Source organism: Tripterygium wilfordii, chromosome 6 (assembly GCF_013401445.1).
Source record: "Tripterygium wilfordii isolate XIE 37 chromosome 6, ASM1340144v1, whole genome shotgun sequence".
Taxonomy (NCBI): domain Eukaryota; kingdom Viridiplantae; phylum Streptophyta; class Magnoliopsida; order Celastrales; family Celastraceae; genus Tripterygium; species Tripterygium wilfordii.
This window is the reverse complement of record NC_052237.1, coordinates 1,905,789-1,930,267: the sequence shown is the minus strand read 5'-3', so window position 1 is coordinate 1,930,267 and position 24,479 is coordinate 1,905,789. Positions and strand designations below refer to the sequence as shown.

Below are 24,479 nucleotides of genomic sequence, written 5' to 3'. Positions count from 1 at the left end.
AATCCTCATCTGATTCAGCACATCGATAAGCTTCGTATAGAACTCCTTTACTCTTTCTGCTTCATTCATCCGTAAGTTCTCGAACTCTCTGCGTAAATTTTGAAGTTTGATGATGGTTGTCTTGCCATCCCCCTGAAATTCCTTTGCCAGAATATCCCAAGCATCTTTTGCCTGAGTAGCCATAATAATTCGAGGAAATATGGTTGCGTCGACGCCATTCTGAAGCCTGGATAGTGCTTTGGCGTTGATCATTCTATTAGCTTCAAGCTCTTTCTTTACTGTCGTAGTCAGAGAACTCTCATCGTCGGGTTCGTCATACCCATCTGCCACCATTTTCCAAAGGCCCTCAGACATGAGATAAGTGCGCATCCGGACCTTCCACGATCGGTAATCATCTCCGTTGAAGATCGGAATATGATTACGCTCAATACTTGATGAAGACGCCATTCCCCAAATTGTTTTCAGTCTCCGTTCCCGATCGACTGCTCCGATACCACTGTTGGATGTAAAACCAGTAGACTGGAATAATCCCTGCAAGTGAATATTCACAAGAACAACAACAAGTAGTAATCCTCACAGATTTGATTGTATTTCATCAAGAAAGATATCAGAGTTGCTAGTTGCAGAGCTCTCTTTCACCATTTAGCTTCTCCAATATTTTTTACCCTAAGCTTTACAGCGGCACACACTAATTGAAGACAAAACAACCCTAGAAGGAGAAAAGACCAAATTGGACATAAGGAAAAAGACTAAACAGTACAGATAAAACAAAATACTTAAATAGATAAATGCACAGAAGCCAATTCTAGCCAACACGGTTCTCTACATCCTCAAGTGACCCAATGGATCATACGAAGTGTTAATCACACGGTGATCAGATACACATATTGCGTGCATGTTGTATAATGCAATGGGTCCATCAAATGGACGAAAGAAAGGGGCACAGGAGATGCGGTTGTAGGTTGTATTAATTGTAGGGGATCCATTCCAAAACATTATATATATATATATATATATATATATATTTATATTTATATTTTTTATTGTTAAGTATAAACTTCCACTCCCCATCCCAAATCCGAATGACTGGCAAAACTGAAAAACGAACGAGTCTTCTTAGTTCTAGGGAAAGTTTCATAGAAAATGATAAACTCAATAACTCACCCAACTAGGTTTTAATATTTTCCTTTTCAAGCATTCAATCATTTAATGCCCCACTTTCTCTGTATTCTCGCACTCTGCTAACCGCATTTCCATCTCACTCTCACTCTCACTCTCACTCTCACAGTTTTTCCTCCCTCTCCTTCATACTATTCTTTATCAAATATGTGGTTCTCACCACCCTCCTCTAAACCCTTTGTCCATCCTCCATGATGTCTCTATTATACAAAATTTTGACGTTGCTATAAAGGCAATGGAAAGGTGTTCTCCATCTCTGGATTCAGAATTGGTGTGAATAGTGTTAATCATGCGATCGTTAGATACAAATATCCACATTTGATTTGAACCTTGACTGGGTTTAATTACCTAATTATTCTTAAACAGAATTCACATATAAAATGTAATTATTTAATTATTCTTTAAATTGATAACAACAACAAAACACCTCTAAAAAATCATGATTTGACCCACCGACATTTATTTGGACAATGACTTAATTATTTAATTATAGAAGCCAAGTGGTCAAGGCTTTGTAAACCCCTTTTGATTTGACCAACCAACATGTATTTGGACAATGATTTGTGTGAAGCTTTCCGTTTGACTTTGAGATGGAGAGATAATTTTTCCGTTACAATGTTAATTTGCTCCGACTTTGGGATAATTTTTCCAAGATAATTTTTTCCATTACAATGTTAAATATGACCCCAACCAAAAAATGAGAGAGCCTCAACCCACCAATTAAACATATTGGATGGATTATACCAAATTTTTTTTTTTTTTACATTAAGTTATCCAAACTAATCGTCACAATAGTGAAAAATCGTCCAATTTCAATCTCAAATACCTCAAAAAGCCAACATAGAAATATGTGATTATGAACCTCAAAAGGCCAACATAGAAATATGTGATTATGAACACCTCACGAACAATAAACAGGGTACTGAAGCTTCAATTTTTATTCAAAAATCATGTTAAACCATTATTTTTTTTAAATACAATATTAGAGTTTTAGGACTTTGTGTTTATGAATTAGACTTTATGGTTTCGCTTTTTTTTTTTCAAAATCAATTTTATTCAAATATTATAATTATCAAAATACTCAATAACACATTTTAATTCATAATTCAACACACTTTTTAAGAAAAAATGGAGTAAAGAAATAGAACCCCTACAATAAACTATCTGAACAACAAACAACTCGAGTATCTTTATACTTACTCGAACATAATATTTACTCGACAGAGTACTCGATGCCAATCGATAAACAACACTCTCTTTTGCAACCAATAATGCAGTTTGGCATTGCATACCTAAATATACTTTTGGTTTCTACTTACTCACCAAATGATTTTCCATTACAGTTCGGTCTATTAAACGATGCGATTGGAGGCTGTATTAACTCCCCCTTTTGGGGCAAAAACATTTCTAGGTCTCATAAATTAAGTAGCAAACAAATCTAGCTGATGACAGAAATTATTAACTAGCAGCTTGGGGTAGCTCAACTAGTTACCTAATGGGCTTATTGTCCAAACCTAATAAATCCAAACTATAAAATTAAATGGCCAAATTCATGTCCAATTACTACACTTTCAAGAGTCCGTTAGTACGTGAACTCAAAAGAAGGGGACCTGTGCCAAGTTCCGAACCCAGTTCAAAAGTAACTACTTTTGTAAAAGGATTACAAAATGTTTCATAGAAAAAGAAAATAATTAAAAAGCACCAAAAGTGACAAAAGGAACTAAAGTCTCTGTAGACCGTATCACCACAATCACGAAGAAAAGGAAGAGACACATCTACTTTTATACGTAAAGGGATTTTGAATTATCTGTCGGACACTGACAGAAACAGCCCAGCCATCTTGGACATGCATTAAATGGTCGAGAACGATCCTCAAGTGACCCAACGGATCAAAAAAAGTGGTAATCACCCGATTGTTAGATATATATTTTGACCCTTTACTGGGTTTAATGAATTCACATATAAAATGTAATTATTTAATTTTCTTTAAACGAATAACACAACAAAACACCTCTAAAAAATTTATAGAAGCCAAGTAGCCAACGCTTGCAAACCCCTCTTAACTGGCACCCAACAGAACCAATAGATCACCAAAATTTTTGCATTGCAGGCCTAAAGATAGTTTTGGTTTCTACTCACTCACCAAATGATTTTTCTTTACAGTTTGGCGGTCTATTAAACTTTATTTTAGATTTTGGGAAAAAGATTGCTTGGCAAGCAAGTCAGTAACGGATGAGCAACATGTAGCACTAGTACTATTTAATTTATCCACAAAAAAATGGAAAGAAAAAAAGATACGATTGCAGGCTGATTTACTGTAGGGGATCCATTCCCAAAATATATATATTTTAACTACAAACTTTTACTCTGTGTTTTGTTTTTTGGGGTAAAATAGTTTTAAATCTCATAAAGGATGTATGGTACACAGATATCTCATAATCTTACTTTAATAAGATTTTAGTTCTTAGTGTCCAACTCCTTAATTTCACTTATTATACCCATAGACCTATCATATCTATTTGATTTAGGAAGTCATAATTATTTAAAAAAAAATAAATATCGTAATTATATACCCATAAATGGACCTACATCAGAAAATTTCTTATAATATTCCCCTTAAAAGAAAAGATATCACTTTTTTTTTTTGGAACTCTTTTTATATATAGCAGTTATCTTTTTTATACGTAATGTATAATCATAGACTCATTTACCAACTAGTCATTTATTTAATTTGATTTGATTTGATTTGTTATGTAAACATGTATTTCATCAATAATTAATTAATTAAGAGAGAAAATAAAAACACATGGGTGATTATCATTAATCCAATTCATTTTCTAGAACATCCTTAAACAGCTTCGTTGAGAAGCTTCCGCAAAACCCAGGAGCCTCACACTAGGATTTTGATATTTATCCTTTCCCAAACAAACCTAATATTAATTTAAAATATGATTATAATAACCATTTTCTTTTATCATTTAAACTCAGTTTATTCTCTCTCTTCTTTTTTAATCTATTTATGCCCCTCTGCCACCCGTAGACTGTATGGCCGCCCCTCTCTCTCTCTTCCTTCCTCAGCCTGAGTGGTTTGTCTGTCTTCCTCTCACATACGTCCCTCTCTCCCCTCTCACTTGCATTTTGTCCCCTCTCCCCTCTCCCCTCTCAGTCTCTATTTGTCTCTCAAATCTTCTTCTGAAAGATATGTCTAGTAAACCCTTCCCAATCTTTCTATTATAGTTACAAACTATCCCTCCACTTTTTTTTTTGCCTGATGAGTGTGTCTGACCTATTTCCTCTAATGTTGTTCTTTCACAGAAGTGGCTCTCTCATTTTGTTATACAGAAATGACCCATTTTGTTTTGATCGAACGGTTAAAAATCAAGGTTGTAACGATAATAGAAACCATCTCAATCGTGTTTCTATTTTCGTTTTACAACATCTCTTCTCACTTTTTAATTGTGTTTCTAGTTTCGTTTACAACATCTCTAGTAGCTTTTTTTTTTCCTGAACAATTTGTCTGGAAAATATCCATGATGTCCTTGTTATACAGAAGTATGATTTTATTATCACGACGTTGTTATAAAGGCAGTAGAAAGGTTTTCTCCATCTCTGCATTCAAAATTGGTGTGAATAGTGGAGTTTTTCATTATGTCTCAGCGAGAGCTTATTGCTTCCTCACTCAGGCTAGGTTTATTTTCTTTATTCGTTTTTGATAAACTTTGTTTTTCTCTCTTTGTTAATTTATGTTTTAATTTTATTTTGTTGTTTTCTGTTTTACCTTAGCTAAATCTGTGTTATCCTCTCACAAAGAGAAATTTCTGGGTTTGAAGAAGCGGGAAGGTGACCTTGTGAAGGAAGCGGAGGCCATAATGGCACACTTGGCCCATTTCACAAATCTTTTTGCTTACAGCGGTTTCTTTACTTTCATCCCTCTGAAAGCCACTTTGTCCTGTTTTTCACTATTATCAGCTGTGCTGCTTTCATTGCTATTGTTGTCTTCCATGGTCTGGCCGATTATGTTGGCCCGTCGCCGATTCAAGGGCATATTTCTGGACTTCAATGAAATAGCTGAAGAAAGAGAGAATTTGCTTGCAACTGTTGAGGAATATGCGAAGATGTATAACGATGTTATGAATGCATGTTCTTATTCAGATAGCATTCTTACAGATGAGGTGAAGCAGTATTTTGATGAGGTTGATGATCTGATCCTGAAGCTGAAAGAAAAGGCTACATCCCCAACCTATGCTACTTTCTACACTGGGTGCCTCCGTTCTCTGTCATTCTCGGTCATAGTATATGCTGTAGGAGTGTTTTGGTTGGCTGATTGGAAGTGTGGTAAACTCCTACCTATTTAAGTCTCGTCAAATTTGTTTATTTATTACCTGGTAGATCTTTATTCGTGTTTTTTCTTTCCCTTTCAGAGGCGCTTCACGTTTGAGTCTGAGTGGTGGAGGATGGATGGTATGGCAGTCGATGGGATTTGATGTTATGTTGTTATGTCTTATGTATCTTCTCTTCTCTCCTTGATTTTCGTTTCAAGGGTTTGTTAACTTTTGTTTAAAGGGTTAGGGTGGGTTTCTGTATCCTTGGATGATGTAAGGGTGGGATTTTGGAGGTGAATGATTGCGAGTAATTAAGTAGTTGTGAACTTTAAGTAAGATGAAATGAAATAAAGTTGAATCGTTAAAATGTTTTTTTTTTAAAGACACTCAGCCCAGTTAAAGTTGTGCGGTGGTCTGAAATTTCGTCGGACTGGACAGTCAAAGTCAATATTTCAGGCTTGTCCGGGCTCTATTTTTGAAGTTGGGCCCCATCCGGAACCCTTTATTGCGGGTAAATTTTGGGCTGACCCGAACCCGGCCTGTGAAAACTACAATTGATTGTTACCGTTTCAACGTATGTTGTAGAATGATTTTAGGATCTGTATACAAACACTAGAATACATATCAAACATTGACATTGCAGCCCTATCAAGTATCAACACGTTTTCTTCTCAAAAAAAAAAATATTATCAACAATTTTTACAAACCCAAAGCACGTGGGAGAGTTATCTGTTATGTTTAAGAAAAATTTTAATAAAAAACTCAAACGCTTGACTACCCAAAACTCATTTACGCCCTAAGCAGTCTCGCAATCTGGGCTTCCCAGGGTGTGCTAATGGGCTTTGTCGAAGAGTATAGGGTTAGTGAAGGACTGGATCCACTGTATCCAGGTGGTGCGTTTGACGACCGATTGGGCCCGGCGGATATCCAGGAAGCTTTTGCTGAGTTGAAGGTTAAGGATCTCTTAAGAATGGTCGAGTAGCAATGTTTTCAATGTTTGAATTCTTCGTTCAAGCTATTGTGACTGGGAAGGGACCCATTGATAATCTGTTCGATCATGTTGCAGATCCAGTGGCCAACAATGCTTGGGCTTATGCCACCAACTTTGTCCCCGGAAAATGAAGATATTGATTAGCTACTTAATTAGTGCGGTTGATTACATCGTTTTCCTTGGAAATTGTAGTATTGGTACAAACTAAACTACTTTTAATGATCAATCAAGTGAATAAAACTTGTTTGTCCCAATTTAACTAAGCTAAAATTCATGGACTAGTGCAATTGCTCGCACAACGCGTGCCAAAAACATTAGGAATTTTATGTACAGATTTAAGTTATCGTATCATCTCATCTATTTGGACAATGACTTGTGTGAACTCTCTCTCATTTGCAAACCTTTTTTGCTTTCACTCTTTTGAGATTTTGAAAGAAAACAACAATATTACATTGCAAAATGATTGAAAAAAAAATGATTCAATAAAAAAGTAATAAAGAGAATAATATTACAAGTCCACAAAACCGCAAAAAAGTCTCGTAGGTACCACCACGATCACGAAGAAAAGGATGTAAAGAGCTTTTGAATTTTCTGTCAGACATCCTTCTGAGACCAACCATCTTAGGCATGTATTCAATGGCTGAGAACAGTTCTCTACATCCTCAAGTAACCCAAAGGATCATAAGAAGTGTTAATCACATGGTCATCAGATACGCATATTGCGTGCATGTTTGTATAATCAATGGGTTCATCAAATGGACGAAAGAAAGGGGCACAGGAGATGCGGTTGTAGGTTGTATTAGTAGTAGGGGATCTATTCCAAAACATCATATACATATACATATACATATATATATATATATATATATATACTTTTTTTTTATTGTTAAGTATAAATTTCTACTCCCTATCCAAATCCCAACGATAGACAAAACTAAAAACGGACAAGTCTTCGTAGTTTTAGGGGAAGTTTCATAAAAAACGAGAAAGTCAATAACTCATCCAACTAGGGTTTTGATATTTTCCTTTTCAAGCATTCGGTTATTTAGTGCCCCACTCTATCTGTATTCCTGGACTCTGCTAAGCGCGTTTCCATCACATGAACTCAAAAGAAATGGTCCTATGCCAAGATCCGAACCCAGTTCAAAAGTAACTACTTTTGTAAAAGGATTACAAAATGTTTCATAGAAAAAGAAAATAATTAAAAAGCACCACAAGTGACAAAAGGAACTAAACTCTCTGTAGACCGTATCACCACAATCACGAAGAAAGGGAAGAGACACATCTGCTTTTATACGTAAAGGGATTTTGAATTATCTGTCGGATACTGACGATCCTCAACCTCAAGTGACCCAACGGATCAAAAAAAGTGTTAATCACCCAATCGTTAGATATATGTTTTGACCCTTGATTGGGTTTAATGACTTAATTATTCTTAAACAGAATTCACATATAAAATGTAATTATTTAATTATTCTTTAAACTGATAACAACAGCAAAACACCTCTAAAAAATTTATAGAAGCCAAGTATCCAACGCTTGCAAACCCCTCTTAATTGGCACCCAACAGAACCAATAGATCACCAAAATTTTTGCATTGCATGCCTGAAGATAGTTTTGGTTTTCACTTACTCACCAAATGATTTTTCGTTACAGTTTGGTGGTCTATTAAACTTTATTTTAGATTTTGGGATACAGATTGCTTGGCAAGCAAGTCAGTAACGGATGAGAAACATGTAGCACTAGTACTATTTAATTTATCCACCAAAAAATGGAAAGAAAAAAAAATCAATACTAATAAAAAATGAATGCATATAGCATGCGTGAGGGGGGTGTCATAGGATACATACCGTTTCATCATAGTATGATGTTATGGTTCATCAAATGGACGAAAGAAAGGGGCACAAAAGATACGATTGCAGGCTGTATTTACTGTAGGGGATCCATTCCCAAAATATATATATTTTAACTACTGACTTTTACTCTGTGTTTTGTTTTTTGGGGTAAAATATTTTTAAATCTCATAAAGTACGTATAGTACACAAATATCTCATAATCTTACTTTAATAAGATTTTAATTCTTAGTGTCCAACTCCTTAATTTCACTTATTATACCCATAGACCATCATATCTATGTGAATCATATCCATTTGATTTAGGAAGTCATAATTATTTTTAAAAAAAGAAATATCATAATTATATACCCATAAATGAACCTACATCAGAAAATTTCTTATAATATTCCCCTTAAGATTGTGTTTGAATTAAGAGATTTGGGGGGGAGGGAAGAGAAGGGAGGGGAGGGGGAGAGAGGGGAAGAGAGACTATTTTTCTCTCTCCCATGTTTGGATAGATAAAAAAAAAAGAAAAAGAAAAATTGTTTAATTTACTAATTTATCCTTATTTTTATGTTAAAATATCATGTACAAGCGTAAAATAGATATTTAACTTATAAATAACTTAATTAGTAATCAATTCCCTCTAAATGACTCCATTTTGGAGAGAAAAAATTTTGACAAAAATTTAAAGAAATCTTCCTCCCAAATCCCTCTCCTTAATTTTTAATAAACTATCCAAACAAGGGAATTGAAAGGAAACTCTATTTCCCTTCTTTTCCCTTCCCTCCAAATCCCTCAATCCAAACACACTCTAAAAGAAAAGATATCACGTTTTTTTCTTGGAACTCTTTTTATATATAGCAGTCATCTTTTTTATACGTAATGTATAATCATATACTCATTTTCCAAATAGTCATTTATTTCATTTAATTTGATTTGATTTCTTATGTAAACATATATTTCATCAATAATTAATTAATTAAGAGAGAAAATAAAAACACATGGGTGATTATCATTAATCCAATTCATTTTCTAGAACATCCTTAAACAGCTTACTTGAGAAGCTTCCGCAAAACCCAGGAGCCTCACACTTAACTAGGATTTTGATATTTTCTTTTATCATTTAAACTCAGTTTATTCTCTCTCTTCTTTTTTAATCTATTTATGCCCCTCTGCCACCCGTGGACGGTATGGCCGCCCCTCTCTCTCTCTCTCTTCCTTCCTCAGCGTGAGTGGTTTGTCTGTCTTCCTCTCACATACGTCCCTCTCTCCCCTCTCACTTGCATTTTGTCTCCTCTCCCCTCTCCCCTCTCAGTCTCTATTTGTCTCTCAAATCTCCCTCTGAAAGATATGTCTAGTAAACCCTTCCCAATCTTTCTATTATCGTTACAAACTATCCCTCCACTTTTTTTTTTGCCTGATGAGTTTGTCTGACCTATTTCCTCTAATGTTGTTCTTTCACAGAAGTGGCTCTCTCATTTTGTTGAGCTTGATGATCTGATCCTGAAGCTGAAAGAAAAGGCTAGATCCCTAACCTACGCTACTTTCTACACTTGGTGCCTCCGTTCTCTGTCATTCTCGGTCATAGTATATGCTGTAGGAGTGTTTTTTGCAGAGTTGAAGGTTAAGGATCTCTTAAGAATGGTCGACTTGCAATGTTTTCAATGTTTGGATTCTTCGTTCAAGCTATTGTGACTGGGAAGGGACCCATTGATAATCTGTTCGATCGTGTTGCAGATCCAGTGGCCAACAATGCTTGGGCTTATGCCACCAACTTTGTCCCCGGAAAATGAAGATATTGATTAGCTCCTTAATTAGTGCGGTTGATTACATCGTTTTCCTTGGAAATTGTAATATTGGTACAAACTAAACTAATTTTAATGATCAACCAAGTGAAGAAAACTTGTTTGTCCCACTTTAACTAAGCTAAAATTCATGGACTGGTGCAATTGCTCGCACAACGCGCGCCAAAAACATTAGGAATTTTATGTACAGATTTAGCGAAAATCGAAACTCATAATTTCCAAGGAGGTAGGTTCTCTCACAACCATTTACTCTGAGTGTCTATAATGTAAATTCATGGACTACCCTGAAATTTTTGTACCAATATTTCATATAGCACGAGCCAAATAGATTGAAGATTGATAATGGTTACGTTAAATATGAAAAGCAGAGGTTGTTAATGGTATTGATTGATTATGAGGAGTCTGAAGGTCTATGGTTGAGCCGACATGGCATTATGGGACTCATATAGTCATATTTACGTGGTATCCAAGCCAAGTCAAGCCAACAACATAAAAGTAGTTTTTATTCTTACCTTAAGGCATACAATAATATTATATTTATTTTTTATTCAAGCTATAAAAGAAAATGGGCCAAAATGTACGTTTTCAAAGAGCCCATTAATAGACGTCAATTAACCCACAAGGCCCATTACCTAAACTCAAAATCATATGTCCTGGCCTTTGCCCAAGATCCGAACCCGGTTCTACTTGTTGACTATTGCAAAAGTATTACAAACTGTTAAAATTAAGAAAATAATAAATAATAAAAAAAGCTTCACGACAACATTTCTCGTCTCTGCAGTCCGTACTACCACGAACGAAAAGGAATGGACCTCAAACCCTAATAACATCTCTCTTTCCCTCCCTCTCTCCCCACTTCAGAAAACCCTAACCTCTCTCTTTCCCTCTCTCTCTCCCCACTTTCTAAAACCCTAATCTCTCTCTTGCCCTCCCTCTCTACCCACTTCCTAAAACCCTAATCTCTCTCTTTCCCTCCCTCTCACCACTTCCTATAACCCTAATTACTCTATCCTTCCCTCCCTCTTTTCCCACTTCCCTCTTCTGAAACGGTATCCATTCCTCCTTCATTTCACCATGTCTGCTTCACAAGTGAGCTTTCAAGTACCGGAAGAGTCTCATCTTGATATTTTTATCCGTAAAGGTAACGGTTAGGATTGATTTCCCATATTATACTTTTTTGGAAAATTTATGTTTTCTGTTTTGGTGTATTAAATTTATTTTGTTGTTGTTTTTTAAATAGCTAAACAAGATTTGTTGACCGCTAAAGAGAAACTGCTCGCTTTGAAGATGAAGGAAAGAGAAGTGCTCGGAGAAGCTGAGGCCATAATTGCTAATTTATGCAATTTTGTCAATTATTTTGCATATGGCAGTTTTTTTACATTTGTTTCTCTGAAGTCTGCAACTCTAACCTGTTCTTCGCTTATATCAGCCCTAGTGCTCTCCCTTTTATTGCTTAGTACCATTTTCTGGCCACTTTTTCTTGCACATAGCCGGCTGAAGGAACTTGTGGTGGATTTTGATGAAGTTGCTAGGGCGAAACGAAGTCTGCTCACAACTCTTGAGCTGTTTAACAATATTTTGGAGGAATTTATTGATGGACTTGGTTCCCATGACACCGCCACACTCAAACCCTCTGCACGGAAGCACATTAATCATGCTGAGAAAATGATAATGCGTCTTATGGTGATGGGTGGGTATGAAAATTTGTACAAATGGTGTCTTCCATCCGTATCTTCCTCCATACTCGTGTATCTTGCAGCCGTATTTTTGTTGGCGGATTGGACACAATGCGGTAGTAAAATTTCATTTCATATTTAAGCGTAATTAATTTTTTTTTTGTATCTTAATTATTTACCATTTAGTTGTTTTCTTGTTTATTTCAGGATTTCCTGGATTCAAGTCTGTCCCAAAGGCGTTCTTGAGGCGAGTGGTGGAGGATGGATGGCAGGCCAGGGCTGCAGCAGCTATGTGGTGATGTGATGTGTCTTCACTCTTCTCCTTTGGCTTTGGTTTAAAGGGTAAGGGTGGCTTTTGATAGAAGAACTCCCGAACCGTTGAATTTCTTAGTATTAGGGAACATTTGGGTTGTTCTATTGATGTCATCAGTTTAGTATATTACCCTGAAAAATGGGTTAGTTGATCTCTACTAAGTTATGCTATATTTGGATGAGGACAGACTAGTTGATGAATATTGCTTAATGTCTTGAAAACTCTGTTGATATTGCTATGAGATTGTTGGCTTTCATATGCTGGTTGGATGTAGTCTTGGATGCACAGCAGGTGTAAAATGCCCCACTGAGTTGGAATCATTTTAAAATGTACTTTAACCAAAGACTAAATTTAGGAGTTAACAACCTCTCTTAATCAATTAGGCACATGTAACTAAATTTTGTCCTGAATAAGCATATTGAATTTTCATCAAAGTGGTGCTTCCAGTAACAGATGGAATTGTCAATGACTGGATTTCTAGCCATGTGAATATGGGTTCCCTTATGTGCTCTTAATGTTTTGAGTACAGAAAAGCGGAGCATTAATGTGCTCTTCATCCTTTCTCTATGTCTGTTACCTTGATCTTGTTGCATTTTCTAACAATTTCATGCCCCTTTTAGATATCTGCCAGCATTTTTTGGGGGTAATAAAGTGATTTAACTATCCTCTCCTCTCCTCTAGGCTCTGAGTTAATTTTAGCTGTATTTATTAAGATGATTTTATATTTCCAGTGGCATAACTAAAAGGGGAGCAAAAAGTTCGGCAGCCATGTTGGGCTCCATCTTGCTCATCAGTTGTCTTTGTCAGGTATGGGAAGCGAAGTAGACAGTCGCGAGTAGTTTCGCTGAAACTGGAACCATGATGCTGGTCTGCTTATGTGTATGTATTTGTAGGTAACTTTTTGTTTAGGGGTAAATAATTTAGGGAAGAACCCAACTCTTATTATAAGTATGGCAAGGTATTGGTGTTACTTCCTCCTTGGGGAATTATATTTGATAGACAAGCCCTTTGATTTATTTATTTGGTTGATTGTAGTTGTGTTTCTGTCTAAATCAGTGAAGAAGAATGGCCGTGGAGCATATTTTTCCAAGCATTGTGTTGCTCCACAATAATATGGGATCTGATGCTGTATAATTGGAAGCCTCGGTGCACTTGCTAGCTGTTGTAGGTTCCCCTGTAGATAATATTATTAGTACACAATGACTAACAAACCGATCCTCCTTTGAAAGTGTTGTTCTTAGAGAGTGCTGTTGATCTCAAATTATTTGGGAAAACATAGGGTTTGATGGTGAACCATTGGTCCAATATGAAGAAGTCATCCGTGTTCATGGAAAAGTTGTAGTTGTTAAAAAAGTCCACTTTCGATAAATACATGGGTCATTTATAATGATGATAATTCAAAGCTCATAAGAAAACGGAATGTTTATCAACGAGAGGTGATTTGGTTGATAATTAACTGCGTTAGACATATATGTATTCAATGTTCGATTCCACTACAAACATATTTTATTTTAAAAAAAAGAAAAAATAATGTTTTATTATGTGGTATTTAAAAAATAAAGGAAAAGGAAAAGGAAAAGGAATGGTTTAAAATGACATTTATTTGCAGAGGAATTGAACAAGAAATGCGATGATTTTTTATCAGAAAGATGAAGGGAGGAATTTAAATTGAAGCTTCAAGCACTAATCGTGGTTGAGTATTAGTATTAGGCAATTATTTCAATTTGAATAAGTAAAGCGACGTCGTTTTGATGAGATGATGAAGAGTTGACTAAAACAGACTAATTGACTTCAATTCCGTGTGATGGCACGTGACCAAACCAGCTGAAAATGGGCTTGCGCTTTAGGGCTTGAGATCAATCAAGGGAGGCACAGCCGGAGACAACAAATACGAAGGCCGAGACCATTGCAGATCCGAGAGATTGAGAGAGAGTTTATCAGTTTCTTCTGACAAAGGTGAGAGACACTAAGAGAATATTCTTTTTGACACTCTATATCTATGTCTCAGATCTGTTATTGTTATCATATGGCTATCTATAATATGCAGATGGCGTCTGATGGAAAAACTAACCCTAACGATCAACTACTGATACCATTAATCAAAGAAGATAGAGTATCCTTCTACTCCAATTTGTGCATAGCCGCCGAAACTCGTTACAGGAAGAAACCCGGTGCCAAAGTAACTTTTTTTTCTTGTTTCAATTTCAATATATATGTTTTTTTTTTTTTCCCTTTTTTTGGAATTTGGATCTCTCTCCCTGGGGTGGGGACTGAAGTTCCATGTAGTTTATAAACTCGGACATTGCTAGAATCCATTTAGCTCTCTAATTCACGACAACCCCTTTGTTCTACTATTTATTTTACAGAGTTTGTCAAAATGGGGGAACGCTCTCATGGACTTGGCTGCAAACATGTATAGCGTAGAATCACAACAACTGTTGTATGGAGGTGTGTTGTGTTCCAGACCGGATTTTATGTTGGATATACATTTTTTTTTTGCTTAAAACAGCTAATTTCTTTTGCACAGATGCAATTAGAAAGTTGAAGGAGGCACTATCTCTTAATCCTGAAATGCCTCACACTCATTGGCTGCTGGGGGTCGCTTATTACAATTATGGAATCTTAACTAAAGATTATGCAGACGCTCGACCATACTTTCAATGTGCTAATCACTGCTTCATTAAGGCAGCTTTTGGGGTATATATACTACATTTGATACTTATTATATTATATAGCATATGGTTTTTTTTTTGGGTATATAGTTGAATATCATTTCGTTCCATTGTAGGATCTGGCAAACGAACTTTATTATACGTGGATGACTAAGGCTATCATGGTATGTTTATTTTTTTATGCTTTCTTTTAAATTTTTCATGGTTTTTGTTGTTTACAATATGATTTGTAGTTTGTAATGTTTCATTTCCTCTCAAAAAAACCTTTCTTTTTTTTTTCCTAATCCCAAAGAATCCAGATTTACACAAGTCATCGCAAAAGTTCCGCTTGAAGATAATGGCGAATCGCAAATTACGCTTGGGCTTGGACATTATGCCTGACTCAGGAATAGAGGAAATGGAAAAGAAGGACAAGTTTGGTTGCTTGGCAATTGCAGGCTGTTGCTTTGGGATTTGGGCGGCTTTCAAAAATTTTTTAGTTGCACTTGATGAAATACTTTGATTAATGTTGTGGAATGTGTAGAAGTATACATCTTTGCCATGGATTAGTTTATCATTATCTATGTTGTGGGAACGTGACTTGATGGATATATGCTTAAATATGCCCTTCGGGAGGCTTCATTTGAAATACTAATGTACGTTGGCATATTGTGAATGAACTCTACCTATTAACATATCCGTAGTAAGGCATACAATAACATTATTTTTGGCAGCTGCCATCTTGTCTATGATTATTGATACCACTGTGTTGCACCCATTGCTTATGGAAAGGGTGGGCAAATCCCTTGCACAAGGCTCATGGACGTACAAATTAATTTGTCTGTTTCATAATTGCTTGATTTTGCAATTACCAGATGGGGCTTTGAGACATTGATAAACTTTTTGCCTCAAACGCCTGAGAATCTTTTGAATAATTCATTTAAATGGCTTTTCTTTCTAAAAATAAGTGACTTCTCTATATCCTCAAGTTTACTGCTGGTGCCTGAGTCCTATCCATGTATCGGACATTCTTTTCAGGCTTTGCGTATTCTTCACCATACCTACTGAAGAGTATTCCTTGTTTGAGCCATATGTAGTGTGGTCTCTCATGGTTAGTTTCCTGAACAAGCCCTTTGATTTATTTATTTGATTGGTTGTAGTTGTGCTTCTGTCTAAATCAGTGAAGAAGAATGGCCGCGGAGCATACTTTTCCAAACATTGTGTTGCTCCACAATAATATGGGATCTGATGCTGTATATTAGTAAAATGTTATCATTTTGTTGGACCCATATTATTAAAAAAATAATAAAATATAGTCATAATGTGGGTCCACATTATTAAAAAACAAAAAAAAAAAAAAAGGAAAGAAGGAGGCTTTTAGCCTCCCGTTGTGAAAAGAAGCTCCCTCATGGTGCTTTTTTCCCTCCAGCGGATCCGTAAAGTTTAATAATATGACATGGACATATTGTGTGGTTAAAGGAGGAGATACACTTACCTTTTATGGAGCCGATCGTCAAGAGAATATTAGTACAATTCGTTTGAATTTTTGAGAGGTAACGGAGAAGACTTTTGGAGATTAGACAAGATGATTGTTTCCTTACATGTTTGGCCGAGATTCCATGGAAGAGATATGCAAAGGAGAAGATATTTACTTGCCATATGAAGATGGAAAGAAAATAGAATCAAAGAAGATTATACATGTTGATTTTCATTATTAGAGGGAAGACTTGCAGCTGATTTTGCTTCCTAGTATGCAATGGAGAATCAAGGAGATTTCCGTGTTAAAAAGGAGATGATTTCCGTACCTTTGATGATGCCCTATGTGCCGACTTTGACGTACAAGTTTGAATAGAAAATCTACAAAAAGTTTCCATATCTAATAAGATGCTATCTCATGTATTGTATCAGCCATTGTAATGAATGGAATTTCATGAAAGCGCTAACTCTTGAAAAAATAAACAGAGAAGAAAAATGGAAGGAAATTATACAAATTTGTAAAAGATTAAAAATATGATATTCTTTGTCAATTGAAAAATTAATAGTAGACGAGATGTCTCTTTTTGAACATTTTGTCTGGGCCATAATTGCTTCAGAAGTTTCGGCCCAATAGTTGCTTGAGTCCAAAGTTTGACACTTATCAATTGATTATTCACATCTACTTCTCCACCGTCGAACTGCGCTCCTTGGCTTTGGGTGGCTGCAGATTAGGGCACTAAATCAAGTCAAGGGAAGACTGGAGAGCTCTGCAGAGCCGGAGACAACAAATACGAAGCCGAGCTACATCACGACCATCGCAGAACCGAGAGATATAGAGTGAGTTTATCAGTTTCTTCTGACAAAGGTGAGAGAAGAATATTCTTTTCGACACTCTATATTTATGTATCAGATATGTTATTGTTATTATACGGCTATGTATGATATGCAGAGTAATAACGATGCTGTCTGATGAAAAAACGAGCCCTAACGATCTACTGATACCATTAATCAAAGAAGATAGAGTACCCTTCTACTCAAATTTGTGTATAGCCGCCGAGACTTGTTACAGGATGGAACCTGGGGCCAAAGTAACTTCTTTTTCTTGTTTCAATTTCAATATATATGTTTTTTTTCCTTCCCTTTTTGGAATTGGGATATTTATATCCCTGGGGACTGAAGTTCCATGTTGCTTAAAAACTCTGACATTGCTATAAGCCAATTTAGCTCTCTGGTTGGTATTAGCTCTCTAATTGACTGAGTTATTCAAACCATGATCATGACCCCATTTGTTCCATTGGGTGCTTTTTATTTTACAGAATTTGTCAAATTGGGGAAAAGCCCTGGTGGACTTGGCTAACATCATGAACAGCATAGAATCACAACAAGAGGTTCTTGAAGGTGTTCTATAGACCGGATTTATTGTTGGAATGTATACTTTGTTTTGTTTGAAAGCTTTTTATTTTTTTGCTGTCATTTAATTGTTGCACAGATGCAATTAGAAAGTTGGAGGAGGCATCATCTTTTAATCACAAAATGCCTATGCCTGACACCCATTTTTGGCTGGGAATCGCTTACTACTTGTATGGAATCTCAACTAAAGATTATGAAGAGGCTCTACCATACTATGAATCTGCTAATTCCTGCTTTCGTGAGGCACACGAAGAGGTATATATAATACGTTTGATACTTATATTATATAGAATATGGTTTTCTTTTCTTGATATATGATTGAATAATATTTTGAACCATTGTAGGATCCTGGAAATGTACGCTATTACGAATCTATGAAAGCGGCTAACGTGGTGTGTTATTTTTTTATGCTTTCTCCTAAAATTTGCATTTATGGGTTTTTGTTGTTGATAATATGATGGGTAGTTTGTTCTTCTTATTTCAACATAATGTTCCATTTCCTTTCGAAAAACCTAATGTTTCTTTTCTTCTTCTTCTTCTTTTTTTTTGTATCCAAAAGACTCGAAGTTCACACAAGGCATTTTATGCGTCACAGTTAAGCCTGATGAGGTATCGCAAATCTAAATATTACTCGGGAGCAAAGGAAATGGAAAAGAAGGACAAATTTGGTTGCTTTGCAATTACAGACTGTTGCTTTGGGATTTGGGCGGCTTTCAAAAATTTTATAGTTGCACTATAAGGAAATTTAACTTTGGTTAATGTTGTTGAAAGAGATTTGAGAACTATACATCTCTGCCATGAACTATACATCTTTATCTATGAATTAATTTATCTTTGTCATGAACTATACTTTGATTAATGTTGTTGAATGTGGAGAAGTATATATCTTTGGCATGTATTAGTTTATCTTTGTCTATGTTTACATCTATGTTTTGGGAATGTGACGCCCTTTGGGGGCTTTATTTGAAATACTAATGTAAGTTGGCATATGAATGAACTCTACCTATTATCATATCCGGAGTTAGGGAGTTAGGCATACAATAACATTATATTTATCTTTGATTTATTAGCTCTCTAGGGAATTAGTTTTAGCATTGGAAACAAGCATGTTTTAATTTGCACACTTTGTTTGATTAAATTACAATTTTATTGTACAAGGTTTCATGCAAAGTTGTAGCTGTTGCAACCTGTGACACCTTCAAAGATATGAAAAAACAGTTTATCAAGTACTGGAAAGTTATTCAGAGTCAACCACCTCGGGAGCAATACTCTTGTGCTCCACTCCAATTAGGGCAAGGAAAAAAAAGCCTCTAATAAAGCTCTTTTTTGGTCGGGAGACTCCCTTTCCCTTGTCTTCCTATAAGAAAAATCATACCACAAATATACTTGCTCAAAGAATACTCGCAACTCTTCACTCTCTTTGGGAATGTGTCAAGAGATTGTGAAAACCCAACTATCATTGTGCGAGCTAAAGAGTAATTGACGTAATACATGTTCTTCATACATGTTCTTCGCAAACAACATATAATAGAGCAATAACAAGCAGAGTAATCAAAACAATAAAGAGAAAGAAGAAGAACACGAGCCACTTTATTTAATAATAACCCACTAGCATTGGATTATGAGAGTTAAATAAACCTACTAGCATTGGATTATGAGAAGAGGTCTTGTGAGAGGAAAAGTGATTATAAATAAAATATTAAATCATAACCATTGGGCCATTAGTATTGTACAACTATAAAAACAATCAAAATGATATGTGTCCATAATTTTGGTATCCATAATTATCCGTAATTTAGGTGGCATGAGGAGAAGTGTAGGGGATCAACTAAGATGAACCCAAAAGCATTTTTTTGTTTTGTTTTCCACTTCTCCTCGAACCACCTAGATTATAGACAATTATGGACATTAAAATTATAGATATGCAGTATTTCTGTGAAAACAAAATAAAAAAATACTTTTGGGCTCATCTTAGTCCAACAACACCAGTCTATGTTACTATGTTCAATCCAATTGAACAAGCCCATGGGCCCAATCCCGTATATTTACTGAGGACAATCTAATTGGGGGAATTTTCTGCATCTAATAGACCAGCTGTTTGGACTTTGGACTTATTGTGGGATGAATGTAATTGACACGTGTCGCTGTGATATGTGGTGTATGTTAACTCACAAAACATCCCACAAAGCAAGATTTTGCAATCCTACGTGGCACTCCTAGTAACCTCTCGCCCACTAGAAAAATCTGCATACAAAATCTACATCCAATACGACTAGCCAATAAGATTATGCTGACGTGTACATCTTCTAATCCACTACAGCTCCTCCCTTGCCTTATAACCCACACCTCCGGACCTCCCCCTCCTGCACTTGACATCTCCACAATCATAGTCCAACAAAGAAGCTAAATTTGATACTTCCATGGCAACCTCTGCAGTCCAACAATCCACATTCGCCGGCCAAACTGCCTTGAAGCAGCCAAATGAGTTCGTTCGGAGGGTTGGTTCCTTCGGAGGCGGCCGCATTTCGATGCGCCGGACCGTCAAGAGCGCTCCCCAGAGCATCTGGTAACTAATTAATTAATTAATCTTTTTATTATTGTAATTAAGCGCAGTGATTTATTAATTGGATCCTTACTGTAGGTATGGGCCGGACCGTCCAAAGTATTTGGGCCCATTCTCGGAGCAAACTCCTTCGTACCTCACCGGAGAATTTCCCGGCGACTACGGGTGGGACACTGCCGGATTATCCGCCGATCCAGAAACATTTGCCAAGAACCGTGAACTCGAAGTGATCCACTCCAGATGGGCCATGCTTGGTGCTCTGGGCTGCGTCTTCCCCGAAATCCTCTCGAAGAACGGTGTCAAGTTCGGCGAGGCGGTTTGGTTCAAGGCCGGATCTCAGATCTTCTCCGAAGGTGGGCTCGACTACCTTGGCAACCCAAACCTCATTCACGCCCAAAGCATTCTCGCAATCTGGGCTTCCCAGGTTGTGTTAATGGGCTTTGTCGAAGGGTACAGAATTGGTGGCGGCCCACTCGGTGAAGGACTTGACCCACTTTATCCAGGTGGTGCATTTGACCCATTGGGCTTGGCGGATGACCCAGAAGCCTTTGCAGAGTTGAAGGTCAAGGAGCTCAAGAATGGGCGACTTGCAATGTTTTCAATGTTTGGATTCTTCGTTCAAGCTATTGTGACTGGGAAGGGACCCATTGAGAACCTGTTCGATCATGTTGCGGATCCGGTGGCCAACAATGCTTGGGCTTATGCCACCAACTTTGTCCCTGGAAAATGAAGATATTGATTACCTACTATGAACTCTAAACTTCATTGTAACATTATTGTACAATCTTGGTTATGTGCTTGTGTTGAAAATTAGTGCTGTTGATTACATCGTTGTCCTTGGAATGTTTACAAGGTAAGATAAATCGATGGACTTGCACAATAACCTACAAACAACGCGTGTAGAGTAAACATTAGTAATTTCATATACGGGTTCAGTAAGAATCGAAACTCACTCATATAATTTCTAAAGAGGTAGGTTCTCTCATAATCAACAGCACATATTGATCATCCATACTTAAGATACTTTTGATAGAAGTTTAGCATGAGTCAACAGTCTGCCTTTCGAGCAGTTAACGTGCGTGGCCCTCCAATGACCACGTTCGAGGACTAGCCGACTCTACTCGCTACAGGCTGCAGCTCCCCCAAACCTCCACGATCTCCAGTTCTCCAAGCTCGCCACCACTCATGAATCCACATCCTCACCAGTCGTGTTAAGGCCCCTCCTCACGTCACCGTCATCTGCCATTCAATTTCTCCCCAATCCTCTCCTCTCCTTATTCTTCTCTTCTAAGCGAAACTCTCCCTCATTACCAGTCTCCAAAATTAGCCGCATTCTTTGCGACTCCAAATGGCGCAAATCTCCCGACCTGATGCGGCTAAGCCCGGAGCTAAAGCCTCACCTTGTGTCCCAAATCATTGACACCCACAAGAGCACGGACTCTGTCCTGGAGTTCTTCTTCTGGGTTTCTAAGCGGCCTTTTTACAAACATGACATGGGCTGTTTCACTTCGATGCTAAACCGGCTTGTCCGTGACCGGGCTTTTGGTCCTGCGGATCATGTTAGGATATTGATGGTCAAGGGGCCTGTAGAAATGAGGGAGAGGTCGAGCGGGTGATTGAGTATTTGAATGGAATTTCTACAAATGGCTTTGGGTTCAGTTTGTATTGCTTCAACACGCTTTTGATTCAACTGGGGAAGTTCGAGATGCTTGGTTTGGCTCGAAATGTTTACAACCGGATGTTGAACAATGGGGTTAAGCCTAGCTTCCTAACTTTCAATACTATGGTTAATATTTTGTGTAAGAAAGGGAAGGTTCAAGAGGCCGAATTAATTTTGAGTAAGATTTTTGAGTACGATATGTACCCGGATGTATTTACCCATACTTTTTTCATTCTTGGGCACTGTAGGAACCGCAATTTGGAAAAAGCATTTGATGTTGTCTATAGTATGTTAAAGGACGGTATTGTTCCTAATTCAATCACTTTCTCGCATCTGATCAATGAGTTGTGTTACCAGGGGAGAATTGATGAAGCCCTTGACATGCTCGATGAAATGACCAAGAATGGGATCGAACCAACAGTGTACACCTATACCACCTCACCTATTTCTTCCTTATGAGATGTTGATCGTGTGGATGAATCAGTCAAGCTTGTGATCTGTAACCCAAATGTGCAGACATATACAGCGCTCATCAGTGGATTTTGTCGGGTGGGAAAATTAGAAATGGGGATTGGTTTCTACCATAAAATGCTGAAGGATGGTTTGTTTCCAAGCACAGTCACGCTCATAACTATGAAAGAGAAAGGCCTGTCTCGAGAAAATGCTATATATAACTCATTATTAGCTGCTCATTGTAGAAATGTGGAAGTAGAACCTGCTATTCAAATTTTTAACGTGATGACCATGCGGGGGTTTGAGCCTCGTTTGTCAATTTATAAAGTTCTTGTATGTGCTCTCTGCAAGGAAAATCGAGTGGAAGAAGCACAGTCGTTGTTCACCGGCATGCTTGAGAAAAATTTCAGCAGTGACGAAATTGTTTGGACAATATTGGTTGATGGCTTACTGAAAGAAGGGGAGTCAGATCTATGCATGAAGCTTCTTCATCTTGTGGAATGTAGAAATTATACTCTTAGTGTAACAACATACAAGATCATGGCAAGAGAACACTGCAAGGTTGACAAACTGGTTGAAACAGATCAAATTGGTCACAGGCTGAGAGTTCTGTGGGATATTGGTTGAATTTGGTTTGGTTTATAATCATCCAAAGATGGGAATTCCCACGAAGAAATACGGGTGTCTACACTCAGACACCAAATATTTTGGTATCGGTGCTGGTGCATATAGATTTTTGACTTGTGGACAGTTGCTAGTTTGCAGCTCCATCATTTGTCCACCGGTGAGTGGCTTCATAGATTTCATATTTTCATACCACTGGTGAGTGGACAAGTAAAGAAACACAAAGGAAAATAGTGACCAGTAAATGATTTGAGCATGTGATCTGTCTTTAATTGATTTCCCAGGGTAATTGATTCAGGTTGTTGATGTGATAAATTTTCAAGGCATTGTGTTCATCACCAGTTGGACTTTGGGTTGGCCGTTTAAACGTGAAAGAAGATAAACCGAAAAGGCATCATATTGCAGGCTTCTAACATCACTCCTTCCAATCCTTGTCCTTTGCAGTTTCTCATAGATTCTCCTCCGGTTGAATAGAAGGAAGAAAAAAAACAATATTCCTTCATATGTTCAAAAGCACAAGGAAAATACCGTCTTTTGCGAAGCCAACATGTTGATAAGACAAGCCGACACAAGCATCACCTGACCAAATATTCTTCTCAGAACACACTTCCAAACACTAATTTCCAACTTCATTTGGCCTCTCTCCTACGCTTATTCTCCTTAAAAAGTCCTTTTGCCTACACATTCACCAACCCAGCCTTCTCTTTCAACTCTTCCTCTTGGACTTTGCCTTCCATTTCCAGATTCGGTTTCATATTAGGCCAACTGGGAATCAATTAATCGGCGAACTGGTTTTCCCTATATATACTCTTCCATATAATTAGTCCTCTTCCATGTTAAACAAAGGGTATCTAGCAATCTCTTCATATGGGTAGACAGAACGGCGATTCTACCATGGTTGGTTCTTCCATAGCTCTTCTGCAGGAGAGGTTTAGAGAGCTTCAAAGAGTGAAGGAGGATAGAGAAAAGAAAGAACTTCGTAGGCTGTATTCGGGGTATGAACCGTTTTGTCCATGGATGCATTATGATCAGCCTGCCAAGTTGGGTTACCAGCAACAACAAGAGATGATGTTCCTTCCAAGTAAGCCATCTCTTCTTGCAGATTCTCTATCCCTTGGGTTAAAATCACAGAGCAACCGTGCTGATTTTCAAGTCATGACTGGCACAAGCTTGACCAACTCAAGACCAAGCGTTGCGAATTCGTCAAAGCAATTCTATTTTGACAGTTCTGATGTTGATACAACTCTGCACCTCTAGATACTTATAGTTTTGATTCTGAATGTAAACTTCTTCTCTTTCTTTTGGATATATGACATATAAAAAAACGTTTGAGTTTTTGTTGATCGATGTCCATATGCTGCTATGAATATGATTTAATGTTCCTTATCATCATCACTGTTATCGGACTGCTTGTATTGAAACAAAAAAGAAGATGTTATCCAAGAAACAAAAAAGAAGGAAAAAACTTCAACCAATCTCGCAATAGCTTCAAAATTTTCTTTGTGCTGCAGGAAAAAC

At 37.1% G+C, this 24,479-nt stretch overlaps 4 protein-coding genes and 2 pseudogenes across 5 annotated transcripts; all 6 read left to right on the top strand.

Annotated features, from left to right (window-relative positions):
* The first annotated feature begins 4,232 nt into the window (after positions 1-4,232).
* LOC119999264 lies at positions 4,233-5,735 on the top strand. Of its 2 annotated transcripts, XM_038846741.1 has the most exons (3): positions 4,233-4,867; positions 4,963-5,514; positions 5,601-5,735. In XM_038846741.1, exons 1-3 carry the CDS (start codon positions 4,828-4,830, stop codon positions 5,615-5,617), a joined length of 609 nt encoding a protein of 202 aa, XP_038702669.1. In that variant the 5' UTR covers positions 4,233-4,827; the 3' UTR covers positions 5,618-5,735. The 2 variants fall into 2 exon arrangements, with proteins under 2 accessions (XP_038702669.1, XP_038702668.1); XM_038846740.1 differs by having other exon boundaries at positions 4,963-5,665.
* LOC120000107 lies at positions 5,634-6,623 on the top strand (annotated as a pseudogene).
* A 7,495-nt stretch (positions 6,624-14,118) lies between these two features.
* On the top strand, positions 14,119-15,426 carry LOC120001002 (mitochondrial import receptor subunit TOM20-like). The gene is made up of 5 exons (XM_038849212.1): positions 14,119-14,303; positions 14,491-14,572; positions 14,652-14,821; positions 14,913-14,960; positions 15,089-15,426. Exons 1-5 carry the CDS (start codon positions 14,124-14,126, stop codon positions 15,296-15,298), a joined length of 690 nt encoding a protein of 229 aa, XP_038705140.1. The 5' UTR covers positions 14,119-14,123; the 3' UTR covers positions 15,299-15,426.
* A 4,595-nt stretch (positions 15,427-20,021) lies between these two features.
* LOC119999384 (chlorophyll a-b binding protein 5, chloroplastic) lies at positions 20,022-21,087 on the top strand. The gene is made up of 2 exons (XM_038846907.1): positions 20,022-20,227; positions 20,303-21,087. Exons 1-2 carry the CDS (start codon positions 20,082-20,084, stop codon positions 20,952-20,954), a joined length of 798 nt encoding a protein of 265 aa, XP_038702835.1. The 5' UTR covers positions 20,022-20,081; the 3' UTR covers positions 20,955-21,087.
* A 234-nt stretch (positions 21,088-21,321) lies between these two features.
* Positions 21,322-24,305, top strand: LOC119999383 (annotated as a pseudogene).
* LOC120000106 lies at positions 23,829-24,218 on the top strand. Its single transcript, XM_038847986.1, has one exon. The coding sequence runs from the start codon at positions 23,829-23,831 to the stop codon at positions 24,216-24,218; it is 390 nt and encodes a 129-aa protein (XP_038703914.1).
* Positions 24,306-24,479: the final 174 nt, after the last annotated feature.

Excerpts from the sequence above, each read along its gene's own strand:
- LOC120001002 (XM_038849212.1), top strand. The coding sequence starts at position 14,124 with ATGTCTCAGATCTGTTATTGTTATCATATGGCTATCTATAATATGCAG. Across the intron at positions 14,304-14,490 it reads GGAAGAAACCCGGTGCCAAA|AGTTTGTCAAAATGGGGGAA; the intron begins GTAACTTTTTTT and ends TTTATTTTACAG. Across the intron at positions 14,961-15,088 it reads GGATGACTAAGGCTATCATG|AATCCAGATTTACACAAGTC; the intron begins GTATGTTTATTT and ends CTAATCCCAAAG.
- LOC119999384 (XM_038846907.1), top strand. The coding sequence starts at position 20,082 with ATGGCAACCTCTGCAGTCCAACAATCCACATTCGCCGGCCAAACTGCC. Across the intron at positions 20,228-20,302 it reads AGCGCTCCCCAGAGCATCTG|GTATGGGCCGGACCGTCCAA; the intron begins GTAACTAATTAA and ends TCCTTACTGTAG.
- LOC119999264 (XM_038846740.1), top strand. The coding sequence starts at position 4,828 with ATGTCTCAGCGAGAGCTTATTGCTTCCTCACTCAGGCTAG. Across the intron at positions 4,868-4,962 it reads TGCTTCCTCACTCAGGCTAG|CTAAATCTGTGTTATCCTCT; the intron begins GTTTATTTTCTT and ends GTTTTACCTTAG.
- LOC120000106 (XM_038847986.1), top strand. The coding sequence starts at position 23,829 with ATGGGTAGACAGAACGGCGATTCTACCATGGTTGGTTCTTCCATAGCT.